The 16235-nt window shown below is 42.7% G+C and overlaps 1 protein-coding gene across 4 annotated transcripts in view; it reads left to right on the top strand.

The window, feature by feature from the left end:
- Nucleotides 1-16235, top strand: part of IQSEC1 (IQ motif and Sec7 domain ArfGEF 1) — a 272859-nt gene that overhangs the window by 219827 nt on the left and 36797 nt on the right. For all 4 annotated transcript variants that reach the window (XM_066326971.1, XM_066326974.1, XM_066326972.1 and 1 more), the window contains 2 exons: nt 13244-13523; nt 14028-15292. In XM_066326971.1, the coding sequence (XP_066183068.1) occupies nt 13244-13523; nt 14028-15292 (1545 nt within the window). The remainder of the gene's footprint in view (nt 1-13243; nt 13524-14027; nt 15293-16235) is intronic.

The raw sequence follows: 16235 nt of genomic DNA, 5'->3' as shown, positions 1-16235 counted from the left end.
CGCCACAGCCCAAGTCTGGGTTGTTGTACCTTTTCATTGCAAGGATTTACCATACTTCATAAAGGTCTTTCAGGATGCTTGTTTTTTGCTCTTTCAGCATTTAGACCTCTGTTAGACCCAGTGGTAATTTTATCATTAATTTCAGAGTGAGGCATGTTTTAATCACAGCAGCTGTCAATCAATTATTTCTTTTTATGTTTATTTAATAACAGAACGGCAGGAGACCTCAGAAACTGTAACCAAGGTGGAGCCCTGATTGCTCTGTTTGTTACATTGAATTTGTGAGGATGTGCCCCTAACCCAGGCACTGCCTGATCAACAGAGCAACTGGAATTATGAGGACATGGCTCCTGAGTTAGGGGGGAAAAGTGTGTGTTGGTGCATTGCTTTTGTGAACCGTGCTTTGTTTAGATGTCATTTGTATTTAAACAGGGTATGGGCCACAAGCCAAATTCATATTCCTGAGCTTGCTGCTTTCTTTCTGCTGCCTCAGAAGGCTGTGTAGTTACCAGAGCAGAATCAGCCCTGTGTTTGGAAGTTCACTTTTAGTATCTTGTATATTGCCATTTTATGTCCAAATTATGTAAATACAGGATTTGTTTAATTCATGCATCTTTCTTATGCGAAAACAGTTACCGACCATGGACTTCTTTAGCAAGGCATATTAATCAAAAATATTTTACTTACATAGTCCTTCTTGTGTCTTCTGGGAATCCATTTGAATTTTATTTAGGTTCCATTTAGGGTACAGACAGAGATGGCAACTTCACTGCACTGCTGTGATTTGTCTCCAGGTTTCCAGAGAAGAACAGATGCTGCTTTAATCCACTGTAGCACAAAGCCCCAGTATTACGTTAAAGGGGAATGCAAATTTAGCTAAATAAATCCTTTTGCTTCCTTACAATAGACAAAAGACTAGAATCCTTCTCATGAAATAATTGTAGAGATGTCTTTAATATAAAATAAAGTAAAAAAGACAAGCTTTGGTATGATAAAAAAAATGAAACCATTTGGTCCCTGTGAGAGAAGCAGAAAACGAGAATGATGGCTTTGATAGTCTTTACTACAGGAAATTGATGTATTATATCTGTTAATCAGATTCTTTCAGTAGTTCAATGTCATCCCAGTTAAACTTGTGCTTATAAACAAAGGGCACAATTCCCAGTTGCCCTCTGCTGTGCAAGCACAAACAAAATGCCACAGTTTTGATCTGACTTCCATTCACATCAGCAGCTACATACGGGGTATAGAAAAAGAATCCTAAGCTTGTTTTGAGGGATGCTTGCATTATTTAGTCCAAAAAATCCCAGTCACCCCTAAAACTCACCAGATTAACAACGATGGGGTGGATGTGCCATGAACACAGAAAAAGAAAACCAACTTCCTTCTGTTTGTTAATACATCCATGACCTTTGCAGTCATCCTCACACAAGGCAAGGGCAGCAAGGATGCAGAGCTGGTGGGTTTTCTGTCACAGGGAATGTTTGCAGCCAGCCCTGACTCTGCACTACAGGAGCCTTCACAGTTTATTTTCAATTTAATTTTCACTCCCCACCTTCAATGGCAGAATGGACCCAGCTCCATGTCAGATCATACGGAGGGTTAGAAATGGCACTGGCAGCTGGACCCTGAACTGGATTTAGCTCGAGTGCAGGGATGATTTTTAGTAGCCTGGAGTAGGAATGGTTACAGGAGACATCCTTCAGTTGTCATGGTCAGGCTGGGACAGGCCATGTCAGTGCCTGCACAGAATTCTAGGGGTACACCCATGGGAAGGAATGGATGATTCAGTTGGAAGCTGTCCTGCCTTTAAAGACAGTACCAGAGGCAGGGTTTCCCTGCTTGTCTGGGGGCTGTGCTCAGGAAGTCATCCTTCAAACGAGAGGGACAGTGGTGTTCCTGATCCAGCTGCAGTTCCCAGAGATCTGAGTACAGACAACAGGCCTGCAGAAATCCCTGACCCTCTGGTCGTGTTGCAGCCTAAGAATAGGTTTTCTCTCAATCTAACATCACTCTGTGTTCTTAATCAGGAATAAGATTATCTTTTTCTTTCTGTGTCGTTCTTCATCATTGTAATGTGCTGTGAATCATCTGTTGAATTTCAATTCTAGAGGTGTCTGGGATGATTCTCATGCTTCAAAGTTACCTTTTCTCGAGGTGTTAAATGTTAGATAATCTCAGCTGTTCTTGGATTCATGAAAGGAAGTTCATTTTTTCTGTTTATATTTTTCTTTCTTTTGTTTTACTCTGTGAGTCTTGTTTAGAAGATACCAGTGGTAGAAACTGGTTTCAAGAAGGAGCTGATTTTAATACTTTTAGATTTGAGAGAGTGGAACCTTACAGCTGATAGTCTCCTTTTAATACTAGTCATTAATGCCTTGAGAAGTGAGAGAGAACAGAGGATTACTTGGACTTAATGGAACCTGTCCCAAATGATGACAATGCAATGCAAACTCGGATTCTTTTTTGTTTTGTTTTGTTTTGTTTTGTTTTGTTATTAAAAAGTCATTAACATGTTCTTGATCAGGTTAGCCTAGAAGAAAAGTATTCCACGTTTTCCTACCACAGTGCAGCATGTTGCACAAGACCATTTCTCACTGTCTTTGGTTGAGATTTTCAAAACCTGTCTTCGCACGATATCACATTTTTCATTGCACAAAATGGTGCCCCTTGTTTTCAGGAACTGGGCTTCTAGCCCTCTCCTAAAAGACACTTTTCCACTGTGGAAAGATCTGTGAACTTTGCCATGACGGAGAGCCTACAGATGACCAAGAGTTACCCAAGTTGTGTATTTTAGACTCATGTTCTGTTGTGGTTGAGCAGCCCCACATGCAGCCCCAGCTAAGCCAAGCTGCATCCCCATCACAGAATATTCCTGATCCCACAGGGATCCTCAAGTCCAACTCCAAGTGAAAGGTAGAGGTGTTGGTGGATTGCAGTGTTGGCAGTGCTGCACCCAAACCTGAAGGAAGCTGCAACATGCCCTGCACAGCCCAGAAACTGCTCCTCTTCTCTGTGTGTGCCGTAAGATTTCCAAGACAGGAATTGCTACCTGTGTTACTCTTTTATTGTCATCAGTGAGGTGAGTCAGAAGTTCTATTGAAGGCCTACACTTAATTCCTCTCTGACAGAGAAAGAGCTGTAAAATGTATAGACTCAGCATAACGGGGAGGAAATGTAAAAGGAAGGAAGTTTGTGAATGAGAAAAAGCATCTGTCAGCTCTTTAGCTGATTTAGAGGTTATGAGCAATCTTTGGGGTCACGTTTCTACAACAGTGAAGATTTATGTGTAATATCTTTGAGTATGTCTGCAAATACCTTCTGTGTTTGAACACATTGCCTTGAATCTAAGCATCATCTAACAACACTGTCTTTTCCACCAAGCCCCATACTTCCAACAAAAAAATCTCCTGTTATTTGGTTTCCTTAAACACTATGTTCTGTACACTCTGATATACACCTTGGGTGTGCAGCAGAGGATAAAATCTCCCTTTTATGAGGATGCCTGTGATTACAGAGAGGTGAGCAGTGCTCCTGTTCCAGTGAGTCACACCACCTCTCTCCTGCTGCGTGCAGAGTGCTCAAGGCCAGTTCCTGCTCTCACTGGCTGGGTGACAACACCCTGAGCTTCACTGGGAGCAGGAACAAGTGCTCTGTTCTCATCCTTTTCTTTCCTACCTGCTGAGAGTTTCCCATGCCCATTTTGCACTTGCACATTTTGAAATTACATTGTTTTCCCATAGAGAAAACTGGTATGGTTTCATTCTTCATTTCATTCATTTTTGGGTTGGTTTTTTTTTTTTTAGACTTGGCACAGCAAAGTTGGCAGTCAAAGTGTAGGGTTTGTGCTGTGATTAAAATGGAATGGGACTTTTATATAATATAATACTTCCAGATTCAGTTAGATCAGTGAGAGGTTTCTCTGAACAGACTTGTAATCCTCTTTTGGATTGGCTTTTTAATGTATGTCACTGTGTAATTTTGTGAATTTTATTTGTAACTACAGAGGGAAGTCAGTCAACCACTAGAAGCTGAACAGTCCCTTTTTAATTTTAAAAGAAGATAATTTTGGCCAGCTCTTTCTTAAATCCTAGAGAGACAGCAAACTACCTCATGACATTGTTTGAAAGCACAACTCATTAGATAATAACAATATATTCTAAGTGGTTGAAATTTGGTTGTTCTAAATTGAACCTTTTGTACAGCATTCTTTTGCTACAGAAGTTAAAATATGGTCTAAATGAACACAGTTGTTAGTGTTCTGAGACTTCACTCAGTGCAGTGTCCCGTACAGAAGGATGGTTTTGTTGTCATTTTTGCTGCATGGACCCTCTGCATGCTCTTTGTTTATGGTGATTCTTAACTTCCCTCACAGACATATTGAGGAAGACTGGGCAAAGGTTTTTCCTAGCGCTCTGTACTGTGTCATACTTGTCAGCATTTCAAATAGTGCAGGGGCAAAAACTTCAAATGAGTCAAGTGATAGGCTTTATCAGATTTATTTGATCTAAGGTGAGATAGTTCTGCGCTAGGTATGAAATTTCCAGGCTTCAAACATTGACTCATTAAACAGGATTTTGTTCAGCATCTTCACAGTAGTTAGTGTTTCTATCATATATGGAATGTAAGAAGGGAAAGAAGAGTTTTAACCAGCAAGACCTGACTGGGAAGAGGAAATCAGCGCTGGTCTCTGCCAGAACCTGATTGCCAGCAAGCTGATTCTGCAGCAGTGCCATTCTCTCACCCCTTCCTGGGACAGGCTTGACACAACAGCTGAAGAGTGAAAGAGGAGGATGGCTGGCACAGGACACCAAGGATTCTTGCATTGTATCAAATGCTGCTTCAGCTGTGCGTGCAAATCAGGGTTTTTCCGCTGCAGACACTAAATCTTCCTTTTTAAACTTAGCAGTGTCTGAAGGGCATGTCATAGAGACAGTAGAATGCGTGCTAATATCTTGCTATCTTCAGTACATGTCATATATAGTGTGGGTGTGCTAAATTAAGAGGGGTTCTGCTGCTGAATGGTGTAGCTAAATAAATTGTAAATAGTTGAGGTCAAATTTTACTACAGCTGCATTGAGAAACTCCACAAATTTTTCAAGCTTATCATATTGTGTAAAAGTTTACATAGCAGGGACAGGACAAAGTCTGCAGTGGGAGGCAGACCTTCCCAGATTTTGTTAAGTGATCCATCCCACAGGCACCACAGTTACATTAAAATTAGCCCATGTCAGAAATAAAACATCCTTTTGAAGCATACAGGCCATTTTCTGATGTTCATGTGTTTAATGCTGACACAAGAAAAAGAAGAAAAAACTTCAAAAATTCTAAAACTTGGCCTGGTTTGAGCCACAAGCCTCAAATTATCACCCCACAGTCATCTTTTAGTAATATCCACTTTTTAAAGAGTTGTTGCTGAATAAACATGTGCTGGGTGATGATTAACACGGATTGGCAGCGAGTGATGCTGGCTGACTTTACCTGAGACAGAAGCAAACATTTGTAGGCTGTACCCAGGTTCTGTTGGTGCTGCCAGTTCTCTTGTTGATTCTTTTCAATAATGGCAATAAAATGAAGCTTTTCCTTTAGCAGGGGGCTTCAGGAGGTATTGAATGGTCCTGGGGAGGGTTGGGTGGGGGGATCCCTCTGCACATTCTGGTGTCTGATGGCCAATATGCTGCCACTGTTAGACAAAGGTGATGGGAGAGCCGGTTAACCTTCCTTGTGCTCCTTGGAAGCTGAAGATAAGTCTCAAATAAGCTCTTCCCCAAGGGATATTCTTAGTTCTTAACCCTGCTGGAAGTGTTATTGCCTAAAATGGGTGGCTTGTTGTTTCGCTCTATTTCCATCTCACTGCTGTCCATCTCCATGTCAGAAGAGACAGTGCCTTCATTCCTGCATTCTGCTTGGGAGGGGAGAAAATAACCTCTCTTCTTTCACTCCGTGCTCTCCGCTGCTGCCGATGGCATCTACGAGTGTGGGTCAAAATGCCCTGTTCCGAAAGCCTTTTTGTTAATGCCTTTTATGGGGTTGCTTAGTGAGGATTACAGCTCGGCAGTGTCCAGGGGATGCACGCTGGGGTTGTTGTGTGATTTTGGGATCAGGGCCTGGAGCAGGGAGCAGCTGCAGGTTTGCAGGGCACTCAGGGGGACCTGCCTGTGCAGCTCTGCCCACCCTCAGTGGCTCTCAGACTCTTTGACTCAGGCTGCTATTGCTGGCACTCTCACCACAGAATATTACAGAATAAGTGACTGCTTTGTTAGGGTTTGCTTCTGAGACACATGCAAATGGTGTCTGGATTTTCCTTGCAACGATATTTAACTTCAGTCAGATGAATTACCTGGGACATTACTTTGATGTGCATTCAAAGGTTTCATTTGTTTTGAGCAGAAACAGCTGAATTGAGAGTGCATTGGAAGTAAAACATGTTGGTCAATATTTCTTTCCTGGATCAAAGCTTTTGTCACTGCCTGTGAATGCTGTTGTCCATCATAATGGCTTTGAACTCTTGGCAGGGTATATTTGAAGGTAGATTGGTCTGTTAATGTTATTGTGCTTATTGAATTCGGGGATTTGTGTAAGTTCTTAATGTAATTGACTTCTGTTTACTAGACAGCACAAACCAGACATGGCAATAAGGACTAGGTTCTAGTTCAAGCTGTACTAATAATAAACTTCTGCTCAAATGTTCTCACTCCAGTGGGGAATATTGTACTGGGGGGTGGAGAAAAATGCTAAGCCATGGCTTGTGTGAAGTACCTACGGCCACTTCTGCATTTTGAGAAGTTAATGGAGAACGTTTTGTGGGGTAATTTGAGATCATACAAGGCACACATCAGAGCTTTAATTAAATGCACCCCCTCGTTTCTGGCAGAGAGCACCGCAGGTACTGAGGCACCAGGCAGCTTTGAAGCAGTGGGGTGTACCCTGTGCCAAAGGAGTGCTCCTCTGCTCGCAACTGTCACCTAAAATTATGCATTCAAATCAGGGCTTTGTTACACTTGTAAAGGCAAAGTGATGTGCAAGAAATTAACTTTTGGAGAGGTTTATTCCTATGTGGAATGCCCACATTTGGCCTAAAGGTTTTTGCTATTTAAGTGGTTTGTTTCAGCCGTTGTGTTGGAAGTGTCTGGCCGTACCAGCTGCTGCAGCAGCTGCCACCCTGCTCCTCTCTGTTACCCTTATTCCACGGGCGACTTCGGGTCTGCATTCCCTGGGCTAGGTAGAGAATCTGGATCTATTTCCAGTGGAAATCTATAATTAGGAGCTAAGGTCACAGTTTGACTGGTTTTAACCTCCTCATTTAAAAAGGAGGTGGTTGGTGTAAAACAGATGCGCAGCAATTCTTCCTCCCTGAGTATTTGGGCCTCTTTATACAGAATATTTATTTCTGAGTGAGGCAGAAGTTTTACTGGAAATGTTGTTTATGAAATGAGATTTTAATGCAAAGAGCTTCACTCTGTGGTTTGTGTTTAAATCCACATCATAAATCATAAGGCAGAGTCCCAAGAAGGTGTCTGGATACTTCAGCTCTGGATATGTTGGTGTTTATGGACAGAAAAATCTCTGGGACAAAGGGAGGAGATAAGTTTGGTGAATTGTTCTGTGGGTAAATTTGACTTAAAGGGAACCAGCTTTACATGTATTTTTCCTGAAGAGGGAAATAAATTACATGGATCCAGAGAAAAGCAGGCGAGTGAAGGGATTAATTTGGCTGAGGAATTTTATGAGAAACCACTCATAAAAAATGCTTCACTTTCGCAACAAATAAAGTATTGATGCTTCATTAAGCTCATCTTGAATTCAGGCTGTGCTGAGTACCTGGAGTTTTACTGCTGCTGTACCACAGCCCTGCTTTAAAACCTCCCTGCTTCCCAGAGAACAGAGGCCTTGGGTTGTCATGGCCAAGCTGAGTGGCTTTATCACCTTGTGATGACTAAAATTTTAAGCTGGGCGTGGTTTGGTTGCTGTATTTGTAATACTCGTGCTGCCTTTCCACAGTGTAGAAGAAAAGTAATTTATTCTGTGTACCCTTGGATCTGAAACACTATGGAAAAATCTTTAAAGATGTAACAGCACAAACTTATTATATTGTCATACTTCTCTTTGTGTCCAAAATGATTTTTAAACTGGATTAATATAATGCTGATTTGTTCTCATGCATGCACTATCCAGTTGTTAGAGCCTGTTTTCAATTTCGTGTCTTTCTATTACACTGTTGAAAGTCCATTCTACAAGAGTGATGAAAATAATACTGATTTCAGAGAATGCTCATTGCTAAAACAGCTCCTCGAGCATTTGCTCTGTTCTGCTGGGAGGGTCTTCTTGGTTCTATTTTAGAATGTTGCATGCAGTTTGGGTTTGGCATTTGCATTATTTAGAAACATGTTTCATTTCTTTGTTCCAAACTAAATCTGCAGCAAACTAGTTTGAACATTTGGATGATTTCTGTGAGCATATGTTCCCATTATCTTCATATTTTAGTTCTAAAAATGCACAGGGACACTTGACTGCTTGTCAGCTGGGGGTTTCTGGGGTGAGAGGCAGCACTGAATCATTCCTTGCATGTGATGTTATTGTTATATACTTCCTTTTTATATGCACATAGTTCTAAAGATAAGGTTCTGGGCCCCAGGAGGAAAGGGACTTTCTGATTTTCTGGTTATCAAATGTCTGTCTTTCATGGTATAAATTCTCTGACAGATAAATTCTCGTGCGTCTGCATCCAGACCAGCAGCTCCTCTGGTCATTTAGCCATTAGTCAGTGGAACAGATTAATCCATGAAAAAGCTTGGGGTTTGCTCATTACTGGAATTCAGATATTTTTTTAATATTTCCATTTTAAGCTCAAATGTTGAAGTTCTCTTATTTTCAATATTTTGTCTTTATTGTGCCTTTTTTTTTTTTTTTTTTTTTTTTGCTTTGCTTTGCTTTGCTAATAGTTTGGCAAGATTTGAAGGAAAAGGAAGGTGTGAATATAAAAATGAAAAATAAAGAATAACAGCAGATAGTCAAACATCCTGAATAATGCGTTATTGTTTTAAAATATGGTAGTGGATTTAGTGTACTTGTGCTAATTACAGCCTTTGGGATTAGAAGTAATAACTGAATGTGTAAAATGAGAGCCAGGGAAGAAAAGACCTGCCAGGTTTGTGCTGCTAAAATGCCTGGAGAGGAAATGTTTTGCTTTGGTCATGGCTAACCACACAACTGGAGAGCGAGAGAGGAGACAGAGCTTCTTCTTATTAGGTAGTTCTTGAAATGAACTAATCCCCTGAATTGCGGGAAATGACTGTAAAATCAGGACCTTTTCCTAGCAACAGCAGCTCCTCCCTTTTTTGTCAGCCTAACCTTTGTCAGGGTTTTTTAATGGTCATACAAGCTGAGATTTATGCAGGGAGAAATTTTCAGTTTCTGATAAAATGCTGCTTCAGTCAGTGCTGGCCACTGTTCCAAAAAGTAATTTGGTCATACGAAGTTTTTCAACAGCTCTGTTTTAAATTTTTGTTCGTGCAAAGTCATCTTAGTAACACTAATTATTTTAAAATATTTCATTTTCATTCTTTAGCTGCTCCAGTCTCTGCTTCTTTGTAAAATGCTTGCAAGCAACCTTGCACTTTTTCTGGCTTGGCAGATAATGAATGTCTGTTTTCTGCTGAAACACGACTGTAATAAAACAGTTGGACTTCTAGGTAAATTTCAACTGCTTTGCATTCTCCTAATAGTACACAATTAGAATATTCAACAGATTGCTGAGCTCACTAGTAATATGCAGTGGCACATTGCAGGGAGATGGAGCAAATTAATCCACAAGATTTTTTTTTTTTTAAACAATGAAATTATCAGTAATTGTACTGAACATGTCTGGTAGGTAGCAGATGCCTCAAATTGGAAACCTTTATTAAGAAGCTGTTTCTGATTCCAGCTGTGACTTTTAATTAAGATTTAATTATATCTATGTGTATATGTAATAAAAGAGTAAGTAATAATAATTGACAATATTACATTGTCCATTTTTGTAGTGTGTTTAATATACCTAATTTCTCCCCCATCAGAGAGAGGCAGGGTATGGAAGTGAAGTAGTGCTGGAGAGGTGTCTCAGCTACTCCCTCAGTCCCAGGGAGACTTCTCCTGGTTCTTGCTGCAAGCCTGGAGCACAATCCTTGACATTTTTGTGTGTTGGCAGCTTTAATAAGTGCACAGATAAAAACCACCCTGGTACCCCTGCAGTGGCTGGCTCGTGTTCTGAGCCTGTGTAGGAGTTACAGAATTGTTGGGTTGGAGAAGCCCTCTCAGTCCAACCAGCACTGCCAAGGCCACCCCTGCCCCATGTCCCCAAGTGCCACATCCACAGGGATTTGAAACCATCCCACCCAGCACCTGTCCAGAGCAGCCAGTTTCTCCAGGAGAGGGCTGAAACAGTGCTAGAGGCTTTGCTGAAGTCCCAGCAGGGAACATCCACAACCAGAGCAGGTCACCTTGTCGCAGCAGGAGAGCAGGTTGGGCAGGCAGGACCCGCCTTTCCCAAGCCCAGTCTGGCCAGGCCTGATCTCCAGGTTGTCCTGTGTTGACACTCAGGGTGACCTGCTCCATGACCTGCCCAGCACTGAGGTCAGGCTGGCACATCTGCAGTTCCCCAAACTGCCCTTCCCACCCTTCTTTCGGATGACTGGTTTGTATTTGATAACCTCCAGTTTCCCAAGCCTGCTGGGAAGTGATGGAAGTTGGCTCAAGTGAGCATTTCTGCCAGCTCTGTGCTGCTCCCCTCAGCTCAGCAATCCAACTCGTCATCCTGACAGCTTCACGCAAGTCAGATTTGTTGACATATTCTTCTTCTCCAAACATATGTAAAGTAGAAGAAGTAGAAAGCAAGATGCTTTTCTTTGCCAGGGAAGTTTCACTTTAATGAAATAATTCATATGGAGCTTCAGCTGCTCCTGGGAGGCCGGGAAGAGCTGGATGCGGGAAAGCCTTAAAGGCTGTGCACGTGTGTTTGCTTGGAAGGGCTGTTGTTGTGCCTGCTCTAAAAGGTAATTACTTCCATGCTTCAAAGGTCAGGTGGCACGGAATAGGCCCATGAGCAAAACGAGATCAAGCATTACAGTCAGTCAAGCAGCACATTTATACCTGGGAAAAGTACAAAAGACAAACTAAAAATTAAGAAGAAACCCTTAACTTTAGTCTTAACTGGGCAGATGTCCTTCCAACTTCTCCTGATTAGGGCAGTTCCCTTTTGGTTGAGGAAAAGGTTAAGGGATCCATCGAAGGCAGCGTTATTGAAATGTCAACAGGAGGTTATAATCAGCATGGAAGGGTTATTAAATAGCTCACAATGCAAGGGTGAGGAAGGCAGAAAACGTCAACAGAACCTTAGAAGATAATTCCAGCCTTCCTGTTAAAAACAAATTTGCGATGCTTGTATGGAAAGTACTTACAAATAAACTCGCAGTGAGGATGTGATGTCCAAAATAGCACAGCCTTGCAGCTGGCAGAGCAGGGGAAGGAATTTCAGTGTTTAAAGAGAGAACGTGAAGCAGCCCAGTATCATACCCTGTCTTTAATGGATGCTTCAGAGAGAATGATCTGTTTGTTTTTAGCGGGTGGTTACACAGTTTCACTGTCACCGGCAGAACTCTGGATAGTTTATCATTTTTAAGTTGAAAGCCAGCTGTATCACCGAGGGAAAGGGATTAGTTTCCTGTCAGCTTCCTTTTTGGAAAAAGCAATGTGTGCACACTGCAAATATTTCCAGCTTGGGTTAAGTATGTTTGAAAATACCTTTTGGTTGGAGTCATATTTTGATGGGCAAAGAGAGAGGACTTGCTTTCAGTTTTATATGTTTATGGAAGCATTTTAAGAAATCTAAGGGGCCTTTTTTTTTTTTCCTCCTTCCCCTTAAAAAGTACAAACTGTTCAAACTGGGAGAGTTTGGCCGGGGTTAACCCTCAGCTCTTCAGTCGGTGGAGAACATTTTTTCAGAAAGTGCTCTGTATTTTTTGAAGGAACAGCTGAGAGACAGCAGGAGGGCTTTGGTTTTTAAGTACATGTGAATGAAGGAAAAAAATACAGGGCGTGGTGGGAATGTGGAACTTTACTTCCTTGGAGTTTGGATGTACCTTTCCTAAAACAAAAGGTAGGGGAGTGCTGCAAATGTTTGTATTTGTGCGTGTGTGAGGTGATTACTGAGTCTTTTGAGGGATTAAAAAAACCACAAAAAAACAAGTAAAATTTCGTTTTTCTGTCAATGCTCTGTGTACACAGGATGAGACAGACAGTAAATAGTGCTGTGAAACATGAAAAGATGGAAGAGTGAAAGTCCCTGTATTGCAATGTGAGATTGCCCTCCTGCAAATACAGCCCAAACACAAATTGCTATTAGTCATCAGGACTTCAGAATGCACCTAGGGCTCTGTTTTAAAATGTTTCCTATTGTGTGCAACCCCTTTAATAGAAAAGGTCTTTTCCTTTCCTTTATTCCTTAGCAATAACAGTGTTCGTGTGAAAACAGAGTAGTTTCTTTGCCAGATAGGTGCTATTGAGCTTTCTTCACCTGAAACCACGTTGCTTTCATTAGCTAGAAACACCGTCCCTTGGGATGCTTTACTCCAAAACCTGCCAAAAGTATCCCAGGGGAGCAGTCTTTCACTAGCAGGGAAATAAATGAGGCTTCTCCTGCAAGTACTTTTTCCCGACTTTGGTTTCTAGAAACATCGTAGCTGTCAAGATTCATTAAATCCCAATCTCCATGAAAGTAATCCTTTTATGTCAAATTGTAATGTAAGGGTAAGAAAAATCACGCTTTAATTCGTTAAAGCAAAGAAAGACATAAATAAGCATGTGTCAATTTGAATGGAAAAGCTTGGAAATGAGCAATCTTATAAGGAATTAGAAGTTTTCATTCATTTTACAGAGTAGTTGCTGAGCGACTTAGCCAGGATGTTATCAGGAATTACTGTATAAAGATAAATAATGCTTGAAACCTCCATTCTCCTGTTTGACACACACTCTTAAAGATATCACGGGCATGACAGATTGAGACTTGGAAAAACTGCAGCAAAAATTGCAGCCAAACTGTGCTGTTTGCCATGAAAGCCACATTACCTGTGACACGTGCATGCGAACAACAAAACCGGCGAGATGCTTACACAAAACGAAACTAAAGCAAAACGTGCCGGTGGCTGTTGAGGGTTTGGGTGTGCCGGACTCACCCGTGCCTTTTTGCTGTGTCTCTCTTGTCCTGCAGCGTTGAGGGGGAGGCTCCCAGCAGCGAGACCGGCACGTCCCTGGATAGCCCCTCGGGATACCCGCAGGGCCCTATAACGCACAGCTCCGCCCTGAGCCCCGAGCACTACGAGCATCCCTACGGGCTCTACTCCATCGCGCCGGGCCAGCAGCGAGCCCGCCGGCCCAAGCTCCAGCACTCCACCTCCATCCTGCGCAAACAGGCCGAGGAAGAAGCCATCAAACGGTCCCGATCGCTTTCGGAGAGCTATGAACTCTCTTCAGACCTACAGGATAAGCAGGTATTGCAGCTCTTGGTGCCTCGTTGGTGGCTGGGAATTGGGGGAAGTCTTTTCTAGCATCGCTTCAGTTGGGACTTTTAACTCAATTTAACCTTCCCCAGCTCCTGGAGAAAAGTGTAAAAGATGTTTTAATACCGTTAAAAGCAAAAAACAGTTCTTGGAACTGAGGTTTGGTGCTCCAGGAGTGTACTGGAATGTAATGGTGCAAAGTATTTTTCTAAGAAAATGAGTCATTTTGAAACCTGGGTGTTTTCGTTGTCACAGAAAGGAAAGAAGAACTTACTGCTACTGATATTCTCTTATGTCTGTGAGGTGAACTAATATATTTTTGTATTTTATGGTGGAATTTGCAGATGACTATTCATTATTGGAGTTCTGAGTTTTTACTTTCAAAACCAATATATACAAAGCATATTAAAGTTATGAGGGTTAAACGCTTTTGTGAGACCCTGCCCTTGTCCCGAGCTGTGTGAAGTGACGAGGGTGTGTGTGTTCCCGTGGCAGGTGGAGATGCTAGAACGGAAGTATGGGGGCCGTCTGATCACCAGACATGCTGCCCGCACCATCCAGACCGCCTTCCGCCAGTATCAGATGAACAAGAACTTCGAGCGCCTGCGCAGTTCTATGTCTGAGAACCGCATGTCAAGGCGCATCGTCCTCTCCAATATGAGAATGCAGTTTTCCTTTGAAGGGCCTGAGAAAGTCCACAGCTCCTACTTCGAAGGGAAGCAGGTTTCTGTCACAAACGATGGGTCGAAGCTGGGCTCCCTGGTGCCGTCGGAGTGCGACGAGCTCGGGGAGACGGCTACCATGAAGTCCCCGGCAGCATCCACTGATTTCACTGATGCTATAACAGAACTGGAGGATGCTTTTTCCAGGCAGGTGAAATCCCTGGCGGAATCCATCGACGACGCGCTGAACTGCCGCAGCCTGCATTCGGATGAAATCCAGAGCGCCGAGCAGGTCAGGAGCCGGGAGATGGAGAGGGAGAGCTGTGTCCCGAGCAAACCTGCCATCCACAATGTGGATCACAGGAAGCTGGACGAGATGACGGCCTCCTACAGCGATGTCACGTTGTACATCGACGAGGAGGAGCTGTCCCCACCCCTGCCACTCTCCCAGTCTGTGGACAGACCGTCCAGCACGGAGTCGGACTTGAGGCTCCGCTCCGTGAACTCCTCCCAGGAGTACTGGTCCATGACCCACAAAGATGATAAGATAGACACTGATACGAGCTGCAGGAGTACCCCATCCCTGGAATGTCAGGAGCAGAGGATGAGGATGGATCACCTCCCTCTGCTCACCATCGAGCCGCCCAGTGACAGTTCTGTGGACTTGAGCGATCGCTCGGAGAGGGGCTCGTTAAAGAGACAGAACGCCTACGACCGAGGCATCACCAGCCAGCAAGGCAGCCCGAAACATATCCCTCACAGCATTCCTGCCAAGATCATCACCCGGGAGGAGCAGGAGGCCAGGCACAGGGCTAGGCCCATGGACAGTCACTTGGCCATCAATGGCACAGCAAACAGGCAAAGCAAATCAGAGTCTGATTATTCTGATGGAGACAACGACAGCATCAACAGCACTTCCAACTCCAATGATACAATAAACTGCAGCTCAGAATCCTCTTCTAGGGACAGCCTAAGGGAGCAAACCTTGAGCAAACAAACCTACCACAAAGAGACTCGCAACAGCTGGGATTCCCCTGCCTTCAGTAACGATGTTATCAGGAAACGCCATTATAGGATTGGGCTGAATCTTTTTAACAAGTAAGTATAGCAGTTCTTGCCTTCCTCTCTGTGTCACTGAGGATGAACCAGGAATATTTTTCTTGTATCAGGTAAGACTGGTGTCTGGTACTGACCTTTCAGTGAGTAAACAAGGTACTTGTGGTGACAGTTCCAGTTTAAGTTGATGTCTTCGTAGTTTAACAGCTTCATGAAAAAAGAAGAAATATAGTTATGTGTATAGGAATGGTAGTAAATTATCGAAGGTTAATCCAACTTCTTTCTTGGGGAAAAATATGGTGGCATGATCCTGATCCATTTTTTGGTGTTATGTTATAAAAAATTCAGATTTCTTCCTGCTCTAATCATGTAGATGGTGTAAAACTCATCAGATGGAAATGAGAAACAGTCTGCAGCATATGATGAATTTCCTGTTTTAACACTGCCAGGCCCTGGAACTTGTTCAGTAGATTTCATTAAGACTGTGATGATAAAACCAATGCACTGAATATTTTCGATACTAAATGAATGTTTATTATTTATCATAAAACTATCACAAAATCTGTATTTCTGCCTATGACTGACAGTTTTCCCATGTTTTCCCTGTAGCTTGAGTGATTTCAGGCCTCTTTTTCAGGTAGCAGTGCTTTGATGTGTTTGGATTGATAGGTTGGTGGTTCCTCATGTATTTGTTGTAGCATTGCTGACAATCAAAGCTTTTTGGTGCCATCACATGAGCTGTGCACAGCCCCAAGTTTGGTTGTAAACACTTTCAGGCTTAGCTTTTAATCTTTGTGAAAATGCCTTTTTGGGAGCTTCCAACCAGTTGGAGTTATTCAAGTCGTAGGATCGCTGCTTGAGAAGTTGAACGGGTCGGAAAATACCTCAATTAGCTCTTTTTTAGAAGATTTGAAAATAACATCCTTGGCAGGGCGGGTGGGGAGGAAGGTGTTGGTGCTGTTGGCTGACATTTAACACTTGGTGT

The sequence above is a fragment of the Sylvia atricapilla genome, chromosome 11 (assembly GCF_009819655.1).
Source record: "Sylvia atricapilla isolate bSylAtr1 chromosome 11, bSylAtr1.pri, whole genome shotgun sequence".
Taxonomy (NCBI): Eukaryota; Metazoa; Chordata; class Aves; order Passeriformes; family Sylviidae; genus Sylvia; species Sylvia atricapilla.
This window is presented reverse-complemented; position numbering and strand designations above follow the sequence as displayed.